A 17,409-nucleotide genomic window follows, 5' to 3' on the forward strand; every position below is an offset into this window, starting at 1 on the left:
TGTGTGTGTGTGTGTGTGTGTAGATTTTTTTTTAATTTAAGGCCTAATGAGTAAGGCTTGTTTGAACAAATGAAGTGTGGAGATCAAAAGTCTTGAAACAAATGTATACTGGCATAATGGAAAAGCACCAATGTGAAAGGAAGCAGAAGTCCCCACACAACTTGCTTTGTAGATTTCCTGGTAAATTCCCTGCAGTAGAAGGCCATTAAATTTTTAAAATTATTCTAAATTTATTAACTGTTAATAATTCCATCCCATGAGATGGCTAACCCTGGCTTTTTCTGTCATTTTACGGACTCTGCCTGATCTGGATGTACCAAGATTTAGAGGATCTTCAGTGGACACAAAATTGTCATTATCAGAATCATCATTATATAAAACAGTCCTCCTGCCTTGGTTTCTTGTTTTAATTCGAGGCAGTCTACTGAAACGTCCTGAAAACATAGTATCAAATTCATCATCTGCAATACGTGCACGTTTGGCTCTGGTGGCTCCTCTAGAGGCACCTCTTCCTCCTCTCCCTCTCCCTCTCCCTCTCGTGCCACCTCCACCTCTTCCTCGACTGCCTCGTCCCCTGCCTCCTCTTCCTCTGCCTCCTCTACTCCATCTACCCCATCTGCCCCATCTGCCTCTTCCTCCCGTGCCTCTCGTCTTCCAGTTTCTTTTTCCATTGGCATATTGCTTTCTGAGTTTTCTTTTAGGCCTAGTTTGTATGAATTTGCTATAGTCATGGTCTCCATCTACGTAATCTTGATCTGTTCTGGAAGTTGATTCAGAGTCAGAATCAGAACCACAGGTACTTTCAGAACTTAAACTGGATCCTAACTCTCCACTCTCTGAGGAAGATAAATGTGATTTCTCATTTGTTTCTTTTTTCTCTTTCTCTTCTCTTCCCATGCTCTCATCTTCTTCTGATGCACTAAGTAGTTTTCTCTTGATTCCTGCCCGGGGCTCTCTGCCATCACCATTTGTAAGGGGTCCATCAAGGGAGTGATCTAAATCAAGATGAATAATTTTTAAAGTTAAGCTTTGACATTGATAAGATGGTTATTTAGGTTCAAAAGTAAAATTAAAAGTCTATCAAAATACATTTGGTGCCCAAAGATAGATGGGGTAAAATCATGGAGAGTGCTGGAGTATGAATTTAAACCTGTTTGAAATGAAAGATACTAAGGTTTTAATTTTTATCTGATTGCTTTTTGCAGGGGATGGGGGGAGTGTAGAGGGATGATGGGTGGTGAGATAGCTAGGTAGAAATTTTAAGGGCTTGAACTCTAGAAGGAATAATCTGGGAACATGTATCAGAATAATTTTATTCATTCATTCAACAAATATTATTGATTACCTACTATCTGCCAGGCATTGTATGGACTTTGGAATATGGCAATGATGAGACAAAGTCCTTGATCTTTGAATTTATATTTTAGTGTGGAAACCCTGATAGACAATGAAGTAAACAAATAGATAATATAACTTCAAGTACTAATATGGGTTATAAAGAAAAAGAAAAGTGGGTAAAAAAAAAGAGTATGAATATATGTATGGGGGTATATTAAATAGGGAAGACTTTTCTGCTGAGGCAGTATTTGAGAAAAGAACTGAATGAAGTGAGATCTGGGGAAAGAACATTCCACTGAAGGAAACAAGAACCCCATATAATTAGAGTAGAAGAGAAAAATAAGAAGTAGTAGGAGATGACTGCCAGTGGAGAGTTTTAAAGCTAGAGAATGACAGGATCTGATTTACATTTTTAAGAGTGCTATGGTTGCTGTATAGAGAATGGAATATAGGAGGGCAAGACTGAAAACAGAGATCAGTTGGGAGTACATTGCAATGGTCTAGGTAAGAGATGATGAGAGATGTATCAATAGAGGTGATGATAAGTGATTAGATTTAGAATATTTCCTTCTGGGGGAGCTACCAGAACCAAGCTTCATAGTTCAAACTGACAGAAATTGCTGATGGATTGGATGTCAAGTGTTAAGCACAAAATGAAGATCAACTCCTAGGTTTTATGCCTGAGTAACTTGGTGAATGGTAGAGATATATTGCTAGGTTAGAGAACAATGAAGGAGAATAGGTTTGGGCAATCTGGTGGAAAGAAAAAATCAAGATTCCAGATAGAAATACTACTAGAAATCCAAGTCAAGACATTTGAAAAAGAAAAAAAGCAAGTGGATATACCAGTCCAGAACTCAGGGGAGACTTGGATAGAGTTGGAGATATAATTTTGGAAATTTTCAGTAAAGAGATAACATTTAGTGTAAAGAGAAATAAGAAAGCTCACTGAGAGAGCAAGTAAAGAGAGAGAAGGTGGCTGAGGACTGAGACTTGGTATATTCCAACATTTAAAGATAAAGAACAATTGGCAAAGATAAGCGAGGTAGGAGGAAAACAGGAGAGTGGACTGGAAAAATTGGAGAGAGCAAAGAGTAGGGTTGTATGGTAACCACAATTACAAGATTAGTCTAATAGTCTAGGTGTTATGGACTGAATTTTGTGTGCCCACTCCACTCCGCCAAATACATATGCTGAAGCCCTAACCCCCAATATGACTGTATGTAGAGCCTTTAAGGAAGTAATTAAAATTAAATGAAATCATAAGGGTAGGTGGGCCCTAATGCACCAGGACTCGCCTATGTCCTTATAAGAGAAAGACACACCAGTGCTCACTTGTTCTCCCTGTCTGTGTATGCAAAGAAAAAACTCACACGAGGACACAGGGAGAAGGTAGCCATGAGCAAGCCAGGAAGAAAGCCCTTACCAGACACCAACCCTGCTGGCACCTTGATCTTGGATTTTGAGCCTCCAGAACTGTGAGAAAATAAATGTCTGTTGTAGGTATATGAAAAGGTGCTCAACATCTCTAACCATCAGGGAATGTAAATCAAAAACACAATCAGATATCACCTCACACCTGTTAGGGTTGCTAATATCAAAATGATAAAAGATAACTAGTGTTGGCGAGGATGTGGAGAAAAGGGAACCCTTGTACACTGTTGGCGAAAAAGTAAATTAGTACAGCCATTATGGAAATCAGTACGGAGGTTCCCTAAAAAAAACTAAAAATAGAACTACCATTTGATCCAGCAAACCCACTTCTGGATATATACCCAAAGAAATTGAAATCAGCATCTTGAAGAGATATCTGTATTCCCATGTTCAGTGTAGCATTATTCACAACAGTCAAGACATGGAAACAACCTGTATGTCTTTCCACAGATGAATGGATAAAAGAAGGAAATATTGCCATTTACGACAACATGCATGGAGCTGGAGGACATTATGCTAAGCAAAATATGCAAGATACAGAAAGAGAAATATTGCATGATATCACTTATATCTATAATCTAAAACAGTCATACTCATAGAGGGAGAAAGTAGGATGGCGGTTGCCAGGGGATGGAGGGAAGAAAAATGGGGAGGTGTTGGTTAAAGGGTACAAAGATTCAGTTATTCTGGATATCAAATGTACAGCATGGTGACTACAGTTAACAATACTGTATTGTATACCTGAAATTTGCTATGAGGATAGACCTTAAATCTTCTCAACACACTCGGTAACTATGTAGAGGTGATGGATATGTTAATTAGTTTGATTGTCGTGACCATTTCATGGTGTGTATGTATATCAAAATATCAAATTGTACGCTTTAAATATATACAATTTTTATATGTCAAATGGTATCTCAATATAGCTGCTAAAAATGAATATCTGTTGTTTAAGCCAATCTGTGGTGTCTTGCTGTGACAGCCCATGTTGACTACTATACTGGGCTAGAGACTATGGGGATAGCAATACAAACTGTAGCAAGAGATTTGAGTGATACTAAAAGTTGTAGAATTCACAAAACTTAGCAACTGACACTTATGAGGGATAAAAGGTGAGTCAAAGAACACTGTAAGATTTTAAGTTGGATGACTCAGAAGATGATGGTGCCATTAACGAAAATAGTGAGTGCAAAAAAAAGAAGCAAGCTTGAAACATAAAAATGGATGATAAGCACTCAAGGGAAATTTTTTTAAGAAGTACTGGAAATGAGACTGGTAGAATAAAGAGATATTAGGGCTAGATATATGAATTTGGAGTCATCAGCATAAAGATGATAGATGTAGTTATTAAATTCCTTTATTTGTAGAGGACAAAAAAAGTGAGAAACTGCAAATAGGAGGCATGAAAGGCCAAAGAAAAGACAAAATACAGAAATATAGGAGAAACAGAGATATAGGATCAGTAGAGTATAGAAGCCAGGCAGTGGAGTTCCTAGAGGGGGTAGTCAATAGCATGCAATGATACAGAGAGATCAAGGAGATGGGGACTAAGAAAAGGACTGGTTGGTCACTGAAGATTACTGGTGATTCGGGGGAGAAAAGCTTTTGGAGAGTGGTATGTGCAGAGGCCAGACTACAAAGCATAAAGGAATGTTTAGATGGAAAGAAAATAGAGGTAGGAAGTATAAGCTATTCTTTCTAAAAGCTTGACAGTGAAGGAAAGGGCAAAAAGAGAAGTGCCATGAGTATGCAATGTGCAGCAGGATCAGAGGAGAGGGTAAAGATATAAATTGGAAAAATAAAGGCACTAATTATTTTAAAGTAATCTGAAGTTTCAATATTTCTCACATAACTGATATAAAATATATCTTTAGAACATCTATTTTTAAGTTATTTGATACTTCAATAACAATGGATAAGCTACTTAATCTTTCATTAAAAATTTATATAAAATAGAAATATATATTCCAATAAAGATATTTATAAAAGCATATTAATCATTCTTCACAAACTTTAAATAGATGAACATATTAGAACTTTCTGTGAACATGCTCAGGGTCCATAACATAGGACTAAGTATAAGAAGAAAGTCTGCATAACAACAATAACCTTCCAGTATTTATAACTGATGCCCTCAGACATAGTCCAAAATGGATGCACCTGATAATGAATTATTAGGTCAGGGATTTCTTTTTAAGCAGTGAAAATTTTTCTTCAAATAAAAGTTATATGAAAGCTCATCACATGAAATAAAAAACAGAGTTGCTCTGGTTGAAAGGAGAAAGCTCTTCTGAGTATTTTTGAAGTACCTCTTTGGATTACCCAGAAATAGGTAGAACAGTCTGAAAACCCCTGAATTATTGAGACAGCAGGCCCCTGAAGGAAGAGAATATCTGAGTAACATAACTGGGAAACCAAAGGAAGGTTTTAGAAGTGGATGTTGACTGAAAGAAGGCTCACTTTTCAACACAAACCCTTTTGTAAAATTGGGGTAGCCCCCAAAAATATGAGGCCTATTTAAAGGTGATTTTGGATTTTTTTCCTCTCTTATTAATATGGTTTAATAATATGAAAAGCCCTAAATGTGTCAAACAGTCTAGTTTTACGTGCTTGGGGAAAGATCTCTTCATTTAGTTTTTTCTCCCTACTCATTTTAAATTTTATTTTAAAAGACTAAGATATGTTTGGAAATCTGCATATGAAATCCTATCTGACTCAAGTCTGACAATATTGAAATCCTCATTAACTATAAGAACATGCTAATTTTTACTACCTAAATATATCAGCTTTTAAATGATTTGTCTGCCATCATAAAGGAACAAAGAATAAATGCCCTGTCCATATTTATTTCTTACCTTGTTTAATCGGCAAAACTTTATTTCGAAATGATTTGGCTTTCCCTGGGTCATGGCTATTTCCACTTCGGCTATATCCACTGAAGCTCGATGAAGAAAATGGCCCATCCAGTTCATCATCAAGTAAATACAGTGACAGCCCTTCAGCAGCATCTGAAACTTACATTTAAAAAGATTGTAATGTTAACATAATTATGTTTTCAGAAAAATTTAACAGGCTGTTTTTAAAACTATATCTCAGTTATTTCACTCTAACATGAAAATTACAAATTGTTTAAAGAAAATATGAATATTTTGAGAACAAATGTTTTATTACATCATTAAGCTTTCAAGCAGTTTGTCAGAAAAACTTGTCCAAGAAAACCACCTCCCCACATTATGAATCTTCAACTCTTAGGTTGGCAAGTATATTATAGATGAGTGGTATGAGATATTACAGATGTTAAAAATCATAAAGTCACATAATTTTAAAACTAAGTGACTTTAAAATTCATCTAGTCTTAACACCCTTACTTTAAAAATGAAGAAACTAAGTCCTATGACCTAATGTCTTACCCAGGGCCACAGAGAACTGGGGATAAAATGCAATTTTTCTATTGATACATCCAAATCCACTGCTCCTTGCATTATAAACCATGCTGCCTCTTCTATATTCTTTAGTTAAACTAAAATACAGAACACCAAAAACAAAAGACATATTTACCAGGAGATGAGAAAGGAGAGCTAGTCCTGGCATAAGACACTGAGGTATTCTGGTCATTTTTAGGCTGTAACTTCATTTGTTTCTGTTTCCCTTTTGGACTATAAGTAAAAATATATAATAATGAACAAATTTTTCTATTAGCAATATATTATGATAGTATGATACAAAATGCTTAAGCTAAGCAAAGAAGAAATGCAATATAATTTAAGTGAAATAATTCAAATTGGTAATAGGACAAAGTTAAATTTCAATCATTAAAATTAAAAAAAAAAGGTTTTGGTATAGTAAAATCCATTTAAAAAAGCTTTGGGTTACCAGCTCCACCTTTACACAGGCATAAGAGTTCTAACAACAACAAAAAAATCTCTTGGATTCCCTCAAAGTAGTCAATAAACTTTAAGAAGTGAGGTAATACATACAAGATGCTTTGAAAACTAAACTGTTATGTCAATGTAATATACCTAGGAGCTCTGCTACTAGATAATGAACTGCTGCTGCTTCTTAGACGTTTTCTGTACCGTGGCCTTCTCCTCTTCTGACTCTGGATTGCTGACTTATATTCAGAGATGATATTTTTAATATGACTTTCAAATAAGGCAGATAATCGCAATGTCATGCTATAGATCTGAAAAGGTAGAAATTAGTCTTGTTTTACCAACTACTTTAATTATATAAAAATAACAGGTTATAAACATGCCTGAACAATATCAACATCATCCTTTCAGACATAATATATGTGCTTCTTACACTTGAAAAATTCTTCCTGAAGAACTAAAACAAAATACCATTTTTACCTACAAATTAATAAAGATTTTTAAAAGATAATATACAATGTTGGAAAGGGGAGGAAAAAACATTCTTATACATTGCCAGTGGGTATTTTAACCTGAACAACATTCTAAGGACAATCTGCAATATTTGCCAAAAACCTTAAAATATATACATCCTTTGGCTAATAATTTCATCTTTAGGAATTTATCCTAAGGAAATATCAGAGAATTACACACACAAAATAATTACGTTCAAGGATGTTAAAGATGTTAACCACAGCATTATCCATTTAAAGTGAAAAACTAAAAACAACCTAAATCTCTAGCACCAGGACGCTGGTTAAACAACACAAAACCACCTACACAAAACCACCTACTCTTCTGTTTTCAAAGAGTAATAATAAGATGGAAAAATGTTCATAATATATATTTTTAAAAAGGCTTCAAAATATAAAACCTACTGTTTAAAGATTATACAAACATTTATCAGTACACATGTAAACGTAGAAAATAAATCAAGTGTGAAAAATTATGTGTACAGAAATCAGTGAAAATTCATTTCATATGAAGTGGAAGTGAGCATGTATATACCTACTGCGCAATTGATTTAAAAGTTAATCAGTTACTAGTGATTAGAAAACACAAAAATTATTACTTTTTTGTTCTCAAGATGTTTAAGTGCTGACAAAACACAGAGAAAGTATTAAATGTGAGTATGAATAAACAGTTATAATTTCCCAATATAGTTCACTAATTTGTTATAATAAAGGGAACATAAATATTCAGAGCTAATCTAAATATTTCATATAAATTAATCCTGTCAACCACTTTTATTTATCAAATTATTTATTGGACATATTAAAGAGTACTCAAATTTCTACCACTCCTTTCCTTGACTTCTCTCTGGCAAATACAGGTATTACTTAAGAGTAAAGAAGAGGCAGGTAGGAGAAAGGAAGTAGGGCTTAATTTCAGAATGACTATGCTAAATGTATCTTTAATGCATGCTTAATAAACTGTTTCAGAGAAAGTACTGAGAATCAAACTTTAGAAACTGTGTCAGAATGGTAGTACATACTTGTTTAGCAATTTTAAAACTGGTGAAAGAAAATTGCCTGATATATATAACTAAACACTTAGGTAATTAATCCACCTAATATTGTTTTTTTCATACCCTTGACTTTTTATTAGAGGTATAAGCTTTGGAGTTGCTGAATATTTGGCGAACATCCTTATAAAATTCCAGAGGACTACCATAGTTTCCTGCTTCCAAAGTTTCTTTCACAGTGCTGAAGTCCATAGGAGTGTCTATAACATGACAATCCTACAAAGAAGAATGTGTTATTAAACACACAGGCTGAGTAACAACACTACATAATACAATGGGACTGAGATTTGCATCATCATGAAACAAACACACTGCTCTTCAATCTGCCAGTTACCTCTTTGTAGTCCCAAACCATCCATTTAATAGAGGTCTTTTGGTGGCTCAGGGAAACAGCAGGGGTCTGTGGGAGGGTCTTAGCCCTCACCCTTCAATAGAAAACCATATGACTCTCTCAAGGGACAGAACAGAAAATCCACAGCCACTGGCTTCATCTCTACATAGATGGGAATATCTTGGAAATAGGTAGCTAATTTGTGACATGGAACTATTTAATTCTGTGTGAATAATCCCATCTTCTACTTTCATTGAGCAATGTGCCAGGGAGTTGGCATGAGGGCATTCTACCTAAACTGTCATTAGTTGAAGGTCAAAATCAAATTGGCCATGTTTGTGCCTTTCTCCTATCTTTTTGTTTTTAAATAAATGTGACACTTGTGCTTCATCTAAAGTCTTCAGTCTCAGATTCATGATTAGTTTGATCTTTATTAGTTAGGGGTAGGAGAAGATTCTTTCTATTTTAATCTAAATCTTTCAAGTCTAGTTAAGATATTCCTAGGGTTATCATATGGAATTACATCTGAAATTTATACTTATGTATACCACAACCACCAATAATAAACATGTTCTGGAGTGAAAACCATAGTCAATATTAGATCCTTCATCCTACTTAGAATCATTAAGAAATAAAAGCACAACATTTCTCTCAAAAGAGAAGCCAAAGGGCCAGATGAAGGGGCAGAAGAAAGGTATTATAAAAAGAGAAAGTATTTTTCAAAGTATGAGAAATCACAGTTGATCTTAATGTATCTTCTTAAATTTTTTTGCTTAAATCATAAAAACCAAAGTGTATTCCAACATAATATGGCTTATGAAACAAAGATTTTCATAGAGAAAAAATATTGGAACTTCATGCAATACAGTGACCAAAACTCAAAAGACCCAGTCAGCCTGCTGAATAAAGTCCCACTGGGAACAATCAGCTGCAGTTACAGACACAATTATGTTGTGTAATTGATGTTTTCTACTCTGCTACAGTAGCTTTAGAACTATAGAAACAAACATCTACCCAGATGCTACAAAGAACTCTCCAGAGCATGTGTTGTTTAAAAGACAAAAAATAAACAACCAAAATCTCAAACAAAGGTAAAAAGATAGTAAGCAAAGTTGAAAAATAGCTTTATAAATTATAAAAGGTTTGTTTACAGTATGGGGATTTAAAAAAGTAAAACAACACACAAACAACTAGAACATATATGCCTTTTAAGAGACTACTAGGCCTACCTCACAAAGAGATGGATCTTGTTGTCGTTCTGGAATAACTGACTCAGAGGATTCGCCCTCTTGCTCTTGATGGCCCTATTAGGGTAAAGAAGATATATTGTATTTCCAGACCACCATAACAAAATATCAAGACTTGCAATGCAATTATGATTTAAAGCTCAAAGATCCATAAATAGGAATTATGTTTTTACTAACTATAATTTAAGATGAAGGAATTCTACATTCACCATTCTCCTCTACCATGAAAAATACAAAACTAATTTATTCTACCTAAACCCCCTACAAAAACAAATCGTTTTGTTGAATGTAATTTTGTTCCTTATTGGAATAATATTTTGTCCCAGCTGAAACCTGTTTATGCAGAGAATATTGATGTTTACTAATTTCAGAGGATAGTTTGATGTATTTCTGAAATATTGCTGTACCTTTTTTCTGAAAAAGCTAAAACAGATTTGCTATCTATACTAAAAGGTTATTCAACATGTAAATAGATATACTCCTAGAAAAGGTATCCTGTAATTTAAGTTCTCATGCTTTTATCTTTGATGAAAAGTAATATGGTATATTGATTACTCTAAGTGATCATATTTAATAACTTATTTATTGTAAATTAAATAGGGCTGACATGTTATCAAGGGTCTCCAGTGTGTAGAAGTTTATTAGAAGTTAATAAAATGCATTAAACAAATAGGCAAAATAAAAGCAGCAAGGAAATGCAAAGATGTTTAGATTAAAATTTGGTTTACAACTGTGTAATTTACAAAGTACATGTCAGGCATTTTAAAAAGTCATGACTAATCACACTACACACTTTCACAATTCAAAGATACACAAACAAAGAAGGAAGAAGGAAGGAAGGAAGAAAGGGGGGAAAGGGCTCTTAACTAGAACTTAGCATGGACATTTATGGGAAATTACATATTGGTAATTAGTTAAATAACTATACTTACTGGGTAGGAAAGAGGATCAGATGGCTGTCGAAATGGCTCTGAGTCTTCACGTTCATAAATGAGGCCCAACAGTTCTGTGCATTGTTTTCTCCAAGCATCAGGATTACACTTTAAAGACAGTCTTCTGCCTCGGCATTTGACCTGTAGATTTTAAAAGAATTATATCTAAAAGCTCTTTCCTTAAGTCTTCATTGATTTTTTCCTGTCTTCCTCTGTTAATATATATCTATATAAGATAGAGCAGCTGCTATTTAAAAATTTCTTAGTTTAGATTAAACATCATTCTCCCTGGCGAAAATATAAACAAGTAAAAACTGGATATTATATTCTTAGAAACAGCAATAATTCTAGCATTCTGAATTCTCATTTTAAGAAAATCTACAAGGTCAATAATTTTAATACCTTAGTCTTTGCTGCTAGTTAAGAATATTTGACAATGACACTGTAATTTTCTCAAAATAACAATTGAACAATATATATATTCTTAAGTAAATCCTTTGTGGTCATAATATATTCTTGCCTTTACTATTTGATGCCTTTTTTATACAATCTGTTTCAGTATTTGAAAGGGAACATTTTCCTTATATACAACAAATGTTTGTCTAATTATCATAGAGGAGAAGTGTGCAGAACAGAGTTAACATAACAGACCTGAGGCTATCTTTAGCAGGGCTTGCTTATAAGGTTGGCCCTTGACTGGCATCTAGGAACCTGGTACTTGAACTCTTTTCTAAATAATAAAGGTGGTTTACTGTGCCCACACTGTTTGTACAAAGAATGTCACTTGTGCTGAACATTCACTTTCCTGTACATTTCCTATGCTTTCCTGCTTTCTGTGAGTCTGGAATCTTGGCATGTGCTAGCTAGATGGGGTCTACATAACAAACTCCCAATAAATTCTTTGGGAGATCAGTCTCTAATCACACACATGTTGCTACGTTTTCACTGTGGGAAAAGAATGTACTCTGCGTGGCCCTTCAGAGGAGAGAGAGAACATAAAGAAACCTGCACATGGATTCCTCCAGACTCTGCCTGTATCTTTTTCCTTGTGATCCAGCTGTGTATCCTTACTGTGTCACTGTCATAAACCTTAGCGATGAGTTAACAAGTATATATACTGAGCTCCATAAGTCTTTCTAGCAAGTCTCCAAATATGTGGAGTTGGTCTTAGGGATCCCTGACACAGGAAGCCTGAATTTTTTTCTTATCAGCAGTTCATTTATCCACTTACCCTTCTTCCAGATGAAGTACCAGGACCATCTGAATCTAAATCAACCATTTCTGTATCCTAAAATTAAAAAGGAAGAGTGGGAGAAGATATTAAGTTATATTCAGTCTTTTACAAATTTACAAAGAAATGGCAAATATAATCACAATTAACTCCCTCATTGGAGCAGGCAACAGAACAAAGGTGAGAGGGAGACTCACTCCAAACTTCACCTACATGCTATATACAAGTTGGAAAATATACTGGGAAAAGAAGAGTAAATGAGGTTTCTCTTTAAATCAGAATAGGAAATGAGGGGGAAAGTACAATGATTGGTATCTAAAGTTGTACCTAAATGTTAGTATTTTTTAAAGAAACTTATTTTATATGACATGATAATTTAATATACTATAATCATGAATTACTCATGATTAATCTTTTGCTACTTCAAGAAATATATCTCTTTTCTATAGGGAAAATATGAATGTGTATTAAAACATAAGATTCAGTTAAGTATCCCTCTGAGGGTTAGTTTTTTAATACAAAGAGGCAAGGCCCACACACCACTATTAACTTGGTGATGGTGAAGCACACTGGTAATGCCTCAGAGAATCTAGAAAATGGCTACAAGTGAACTTATCTACAAAACAGAAATAGAGTTACAGATGTAGAAAATAAACTTATGGTTACCAGGTGGGTAAGGGTGGGGGAGGGATAAATTGGAAGATTGGGATTGACATATACACACTACTATATATAAAATAGATAACTAATAAGGACCTACTGCCTAGCACAGGGAACTGTACTCAGTACTCTGTAATGGCCTATATGGGAAAATAATCTAAAAAAGAGTGGATATAGGTATATGTATAACAGATTCACTTTGCTGTACACCTGAAACTAACACAACATTGCAAATCAACTATACCCCAATAAATTTTTTTTAAAAAAAGAAAGCAAAGTAGCTCATGAGCCATTGGTTTCCCTTTCTAAAATTGCTGAATTACATTTTACTTTAATTTTCTATTCTAACCCAGAGTGCCATTCTGAGGTGAGCAACATCCATCCATGATAAAAACTCCCTGGGGGGGTTAATATCCAAAAGATATAACAAAATAGGTATAGATTTTATTTCAACATAATAAAGGCCATATATGACAAACTCACAGCTAACTTCATGGTCAATGAAAAAAAACCCAAAAGCTTTTCCTCTAAGATCAGGAACGAGACAAGGATGTCCACTCTTTTATTTTATTTAACATAGTATTGGAAGCCCTAGCTAGAACAATTAGTCAAGAAAAACAAAAGACATCCAAATTAAAAAGGAAGAAGTAATACTGTCTCTGTTAGCAGATGACATAATATTACATATAGAAAACTCTAAATACTCCACCAAAAAACTGCTAGAACTAATCAACAAATTCAGTAAAGTTGCAGGATACAAAATCAATATACAAAAATAAGTTGTGTTTCTATACACTAATAATGGGCTATCAGAAAGAGAAATTAAGAAAATAATGCCATTTATAATTGCATCAAAAAGAATAAAATACCTAGGAATAAATTTAACCAAGGAGTTGAAAGATCTGGACACTGAAAACTATAATACATTGATGAAACAGAAGAATACACAAATAAATGGAAATTTTTTTCCATGCTCATGGATTGGAAAAATTAATATCGTTAAAATGTCTGTACTACTCAAAGCAATATACAGATTCAACACAATTTCCAACAGCATTTTTTGCAGAAATAGAAAATAATCTTAAAATTCATATGGAACCATATAAAAGAATAGCAATCTTGAGAAAGAAGAACAGAGCTGGAGGCATCACACCTCCTGATACCAAACTATATTACAAAGATATAGTAATCACAAGAGTATGGTATTGACATAAAACACACAGATCAATGGAACAGAATAGAGCACAGAAATAAACCCATGCATATTGGTCAATTAATTTACAACAGAGGAGCCAAGAATATAAAATAGGGAAAGGATAGTTTCTTCAATAAATTGTGCTGGGAAAAGTGGATATCCACCTGCAAAAGAATGGAACTGGACACCTATCTTACACCATACATTAAACACAACTCAAAATGGATTAAGGACTTGGATGTAAGACATGAAACCATAAAGCTCCTAAGAGAGGGCTTCCCTGGTGGTGCAGTGGTTGAGAGTCCGCCTGCCGAGGCAGGGGACACGGGTTCGTGTCCCGGTCCAGGAAAATCCCACATGCCGCGGAGTGGCTGGGCCCGTGAGCCATGGCCGCTGAGCCTGTGCGTCTGGAGCCTGTGCTCCACAACAGGAGAGGCTGCAACAGTGAGAAGCCCGCGTACCGCAAAAAAAAACAAAAAAAAAACAACTCCTAAGAGAAAACACAGGGGTGTAAGCTGCTTGACATTGGTCTTGACAATGATGTTTTTGGAAGTGACAAAATGCAAAAGTAATAAAAGGCAACAAAAGCAAAAATAAACAAGTGGAACTACATCAGACTAGAAAGCTTCTGCACAGTAAAGAAAACCATCAACAAAATGAAAGGCAATATACCAAATGGGAGAAAATATTTGCAAATCATATATTTGATAGGGGTTAATATCCAAAAGATATAAACAACTTGATAGCAAAAGAACAAATAATCCAATTAAAAAATGGGCAGAGAAACTGAATAGACATTTTTCAAAGGAGACATCCAAACGACAAACGGGTACATGAAAAGGCACTCAACATCACTAATCATCAGGGAAAAGCAAAGGAAAACCACAGTGAAATATCACCTCACACCTGTTAGAATGGTTATTATCAAATAGACAAAGAAATAACAAGTGCTGGCGAGGATGTGGAGAAAAGAGAGTCCTTGTGCACTGTTGGTAGTAATGTAAATCGGTATAGCCACTATGGAAAACAGTATGGAGGTTCCTCAAAAAATTAAAAACAGAACTACCATATGATCCAGCAATGTCACTTATGGGTATATATCTAAAGGAAATAAAAACAAGATATCAAAGATATAAAGTTGTACTCCCATGTTCATTGCAGTATTATTCACAATAGCTAAGATATGGAAACAATCTGTCTGTCAACAGATGAATGGACAGAGAAGATATGGTATATATATATATACACAATGGAATATTATTCAGCCTTAAGAAAGAAGGTAATTCTGCCATTTGTGACAATGCAGATGGACCTTGAGGGCATTATGCTAAGTGAAATAAGTCAGACAAAGAAAGACAAATACTGCATGGTATCACTCATATGTAGAATCTTTAAAAAAAGGGAAAGTCAAACTCATAGAAACAGAGTACAGAAAAGCGGTTGGGTGGTGGACCAGATGGTGGGGGGGAATATGGAGAGGGTGGTAAAAGGATACAAACTTCCAGCTAGAAGATGAATAAGGTCTGAGGATATAAGGATCTAATGTAAACCATGGTGACTATAATTGATAACACTGTATTGTACAACTGCAATTTACTTAAAGAGTAGAACCTAAATGTTGAAAGAAAGGAAGGAAGGGAAGGAGGGAGGGAGGGAGGAAGGGAGAGAGGGACGGAGGGAGGAAGAAAGGAAAAGTAAGGTTGCTGAATTACATTTTACTTTAATTTCCTATTCTAATCCAAGTAATGCTACTTTGAGGAGGTATTCTTGCTACATCAAATTCTGAATCAAAATACATTTATATGAAAGGTCAGAGAAAATATTAGGAATAAGAATGATAAATTTTTCATTAGTTTCAGGAGGATAATATCTAATTGGCATATCTGAGTTTTCCTTAATATGTAAATAACATTTAACTTCAATAATACTTACAACATTTTATAGTCAAATACATTTTTGTAAAATTTAAAAACACGGGGGAAAAATAAATAAAAAAAAATAAAAACACTGGAGATTTACCATTCTGGGAATTAACAGTACAGAAAATATAAACATGTAAAATACCTCTGTACAATAATAGCCACTGCAATAAAATCCAGCATATCTGAGTCACTCATCCCTGGGATGAATTGTTTTCCATTAAATATTTTTGAATTATCACTTTTCATTACTGTTTAAGCCTTTTATCTTGGCTTTTGCTTCTATCATAGCCTCTAGTCACAAATAGCTTAATGTAAATTAGGGATATGACTGGGTGGGGAAATAAGATATGTGAGGGTCTACTGACAATACTAATTCCATTTCATTAAGAAAAACTGGTTTATGTTTGCAAATTTTCATAAAGGAAATCAAATAGCAATTCCATGAAAGTACTAAAGTACTAAAAATGTAGACTTTCAAGTTTAAAATTATAAAATACTTTAAAATTTTATATATACTGTGTAGAAAATTAATCCCTACTGAAACTACCATCAACTAACCATTCTTTTAAAACACTGATTAGTGCTTTGTCCTGTTTTCAAGGGCTGGAAAATAAAGTATTGATTTCTCATCACAGAAACCCACTGTGTCAAAAAGGATGACTGACCACCTCTCTCTGGCTGTAGCACACTACATTTTTGGTATATATTATCTACATATAGGTTAAAGAGTTTAATACAAAAAGATGCAGGTGTTCAGCCAGCTTTCAGAAATCAGCTTCACTGCTTATAGTTAGTGTTTTTTTTTTTTTTTTTTTTTTTCTGTACACGGGCCTCTCACTGTTGTGGCCTCTCCCATTGCAGAGCACAGGCTCCGGACATGCAGGCTCAGCGGCCATGGCTCATGGGCCCAGCCGCTCCGCGGCATGTGGGATCCTCCCAGACCGGGGCACAAACCCGTGTCCCCTGCATCGGCAGGCGGACTCTCAACCACTGCGCCACCAGGGAAGCCCCTATAGTTAGTTTTAACACTTACATATAATACTTATTGTACTTTAAATGACAGAAAAGGAATTTATGCCTACTAATCATGCTGTGATTCTTACCTCCTCTGCATCAGTACTGTTTAGTTCTTCTGCTTTAATTTTATTATAAGTATCCAGTATATCAGTACAGCTCTGATCCCTGATAAGACAGATAAGTTAAAATACATTTCAATAAATTTTAGAAGTCAGAAGTCAGCCTCTATGGGAGATAAAACTTCTTCTTACCCAATAAAGCGAAGTAAGACATCAGTTACAATTTTGGCTGCTTTAACTATAGGACTGTCTGGCTCATTGAAAGTCCTAGCATTATGCTCAATGTAGCGTACTTCCCACATTAATGCTGATATTCTCCTATGAAAGAAAAAATACCCTGTTACTCTTGGTTGATACATTTAAAGTCTATTCTAGGATTAGACAACATAGAACAACTAGGCATTTAATCATGATATGTCAAAGGTGTTCAGATATATGTATGTGACTCAATATATGTGTGTGACTAATGTGCACTAATAAAGGTATATAGTTAGAGTATTTGAAGCACAGGCAAGAGTTCAGAACCACTGGACTATAAACTTGGATATGAAAACTTGGAAAAGAACTGACCCACGACATTGTGGGTAAATAGCGATTTGACCAAGGT

General features: G+C 34.7%; 1 protein-coding gene across 1 annotated transcript in view; it reads right to left on the reverse strand.

The window, feature by feature from the left end:
* Positions 1-240: 240 nt before the first annotated feature.
* Positions 241-17,409, reverse strand: part of BRWD3 (bromodomain and WD repeat domain containing 3) — a gene marked incomplete at its 3' end in the record, with an annotated part of 120,351 nt that continues 103,182 nt past the window's right edge. Inside the window, exons 32-41 of the mRNA XM_082680807.1 lie at positions 16,995-17,120; positions 16,830-16,908; positions 11,950-12,006; positions 10,719-10,859; positions 9,769-9,843; positions 8,275-8,424; positions 6,792-6,955; positions 6,331-6,428; positions 5,628-5,786; positions 241-995 (exon numbers count right to left, since the gene is read on the reverse strand). Of these exons, the coding sequence (XP_082536933.1) occupies positions 241-995; positions 5,628-5,786; positions 6,331-6,428; positions 6,792-6,955; positions 8,275-8,424; positions 9,769-9,843; positions 10,719-10,859; positions 11,950-12,006; positions 16,830-16,908; positions 16,995-17,120 (1,804 nt within the window). The remainder of the gene's footprint in view (positions 996-5,627; positions 5,787-6,330; positions 6,429-6,791; positions 6,956-8,274; positions 8,425-9,768; positions 9,844-10,718; positions 10,860-11,949; positions 12,007-16,829; positions 16,909-16,994; positions 17,121-17,409) is intronic.

Source organism: Grampus griseus (genome assembly GCF_964374135.1).
Source record: "Grampus griseus genome assembly, chromosome: X".
NCBI lineage: Eukaryota > Metazoa > Chordata > Mammalia > Artiodactyla > Delphinidae > Grampus > Grampus griseus.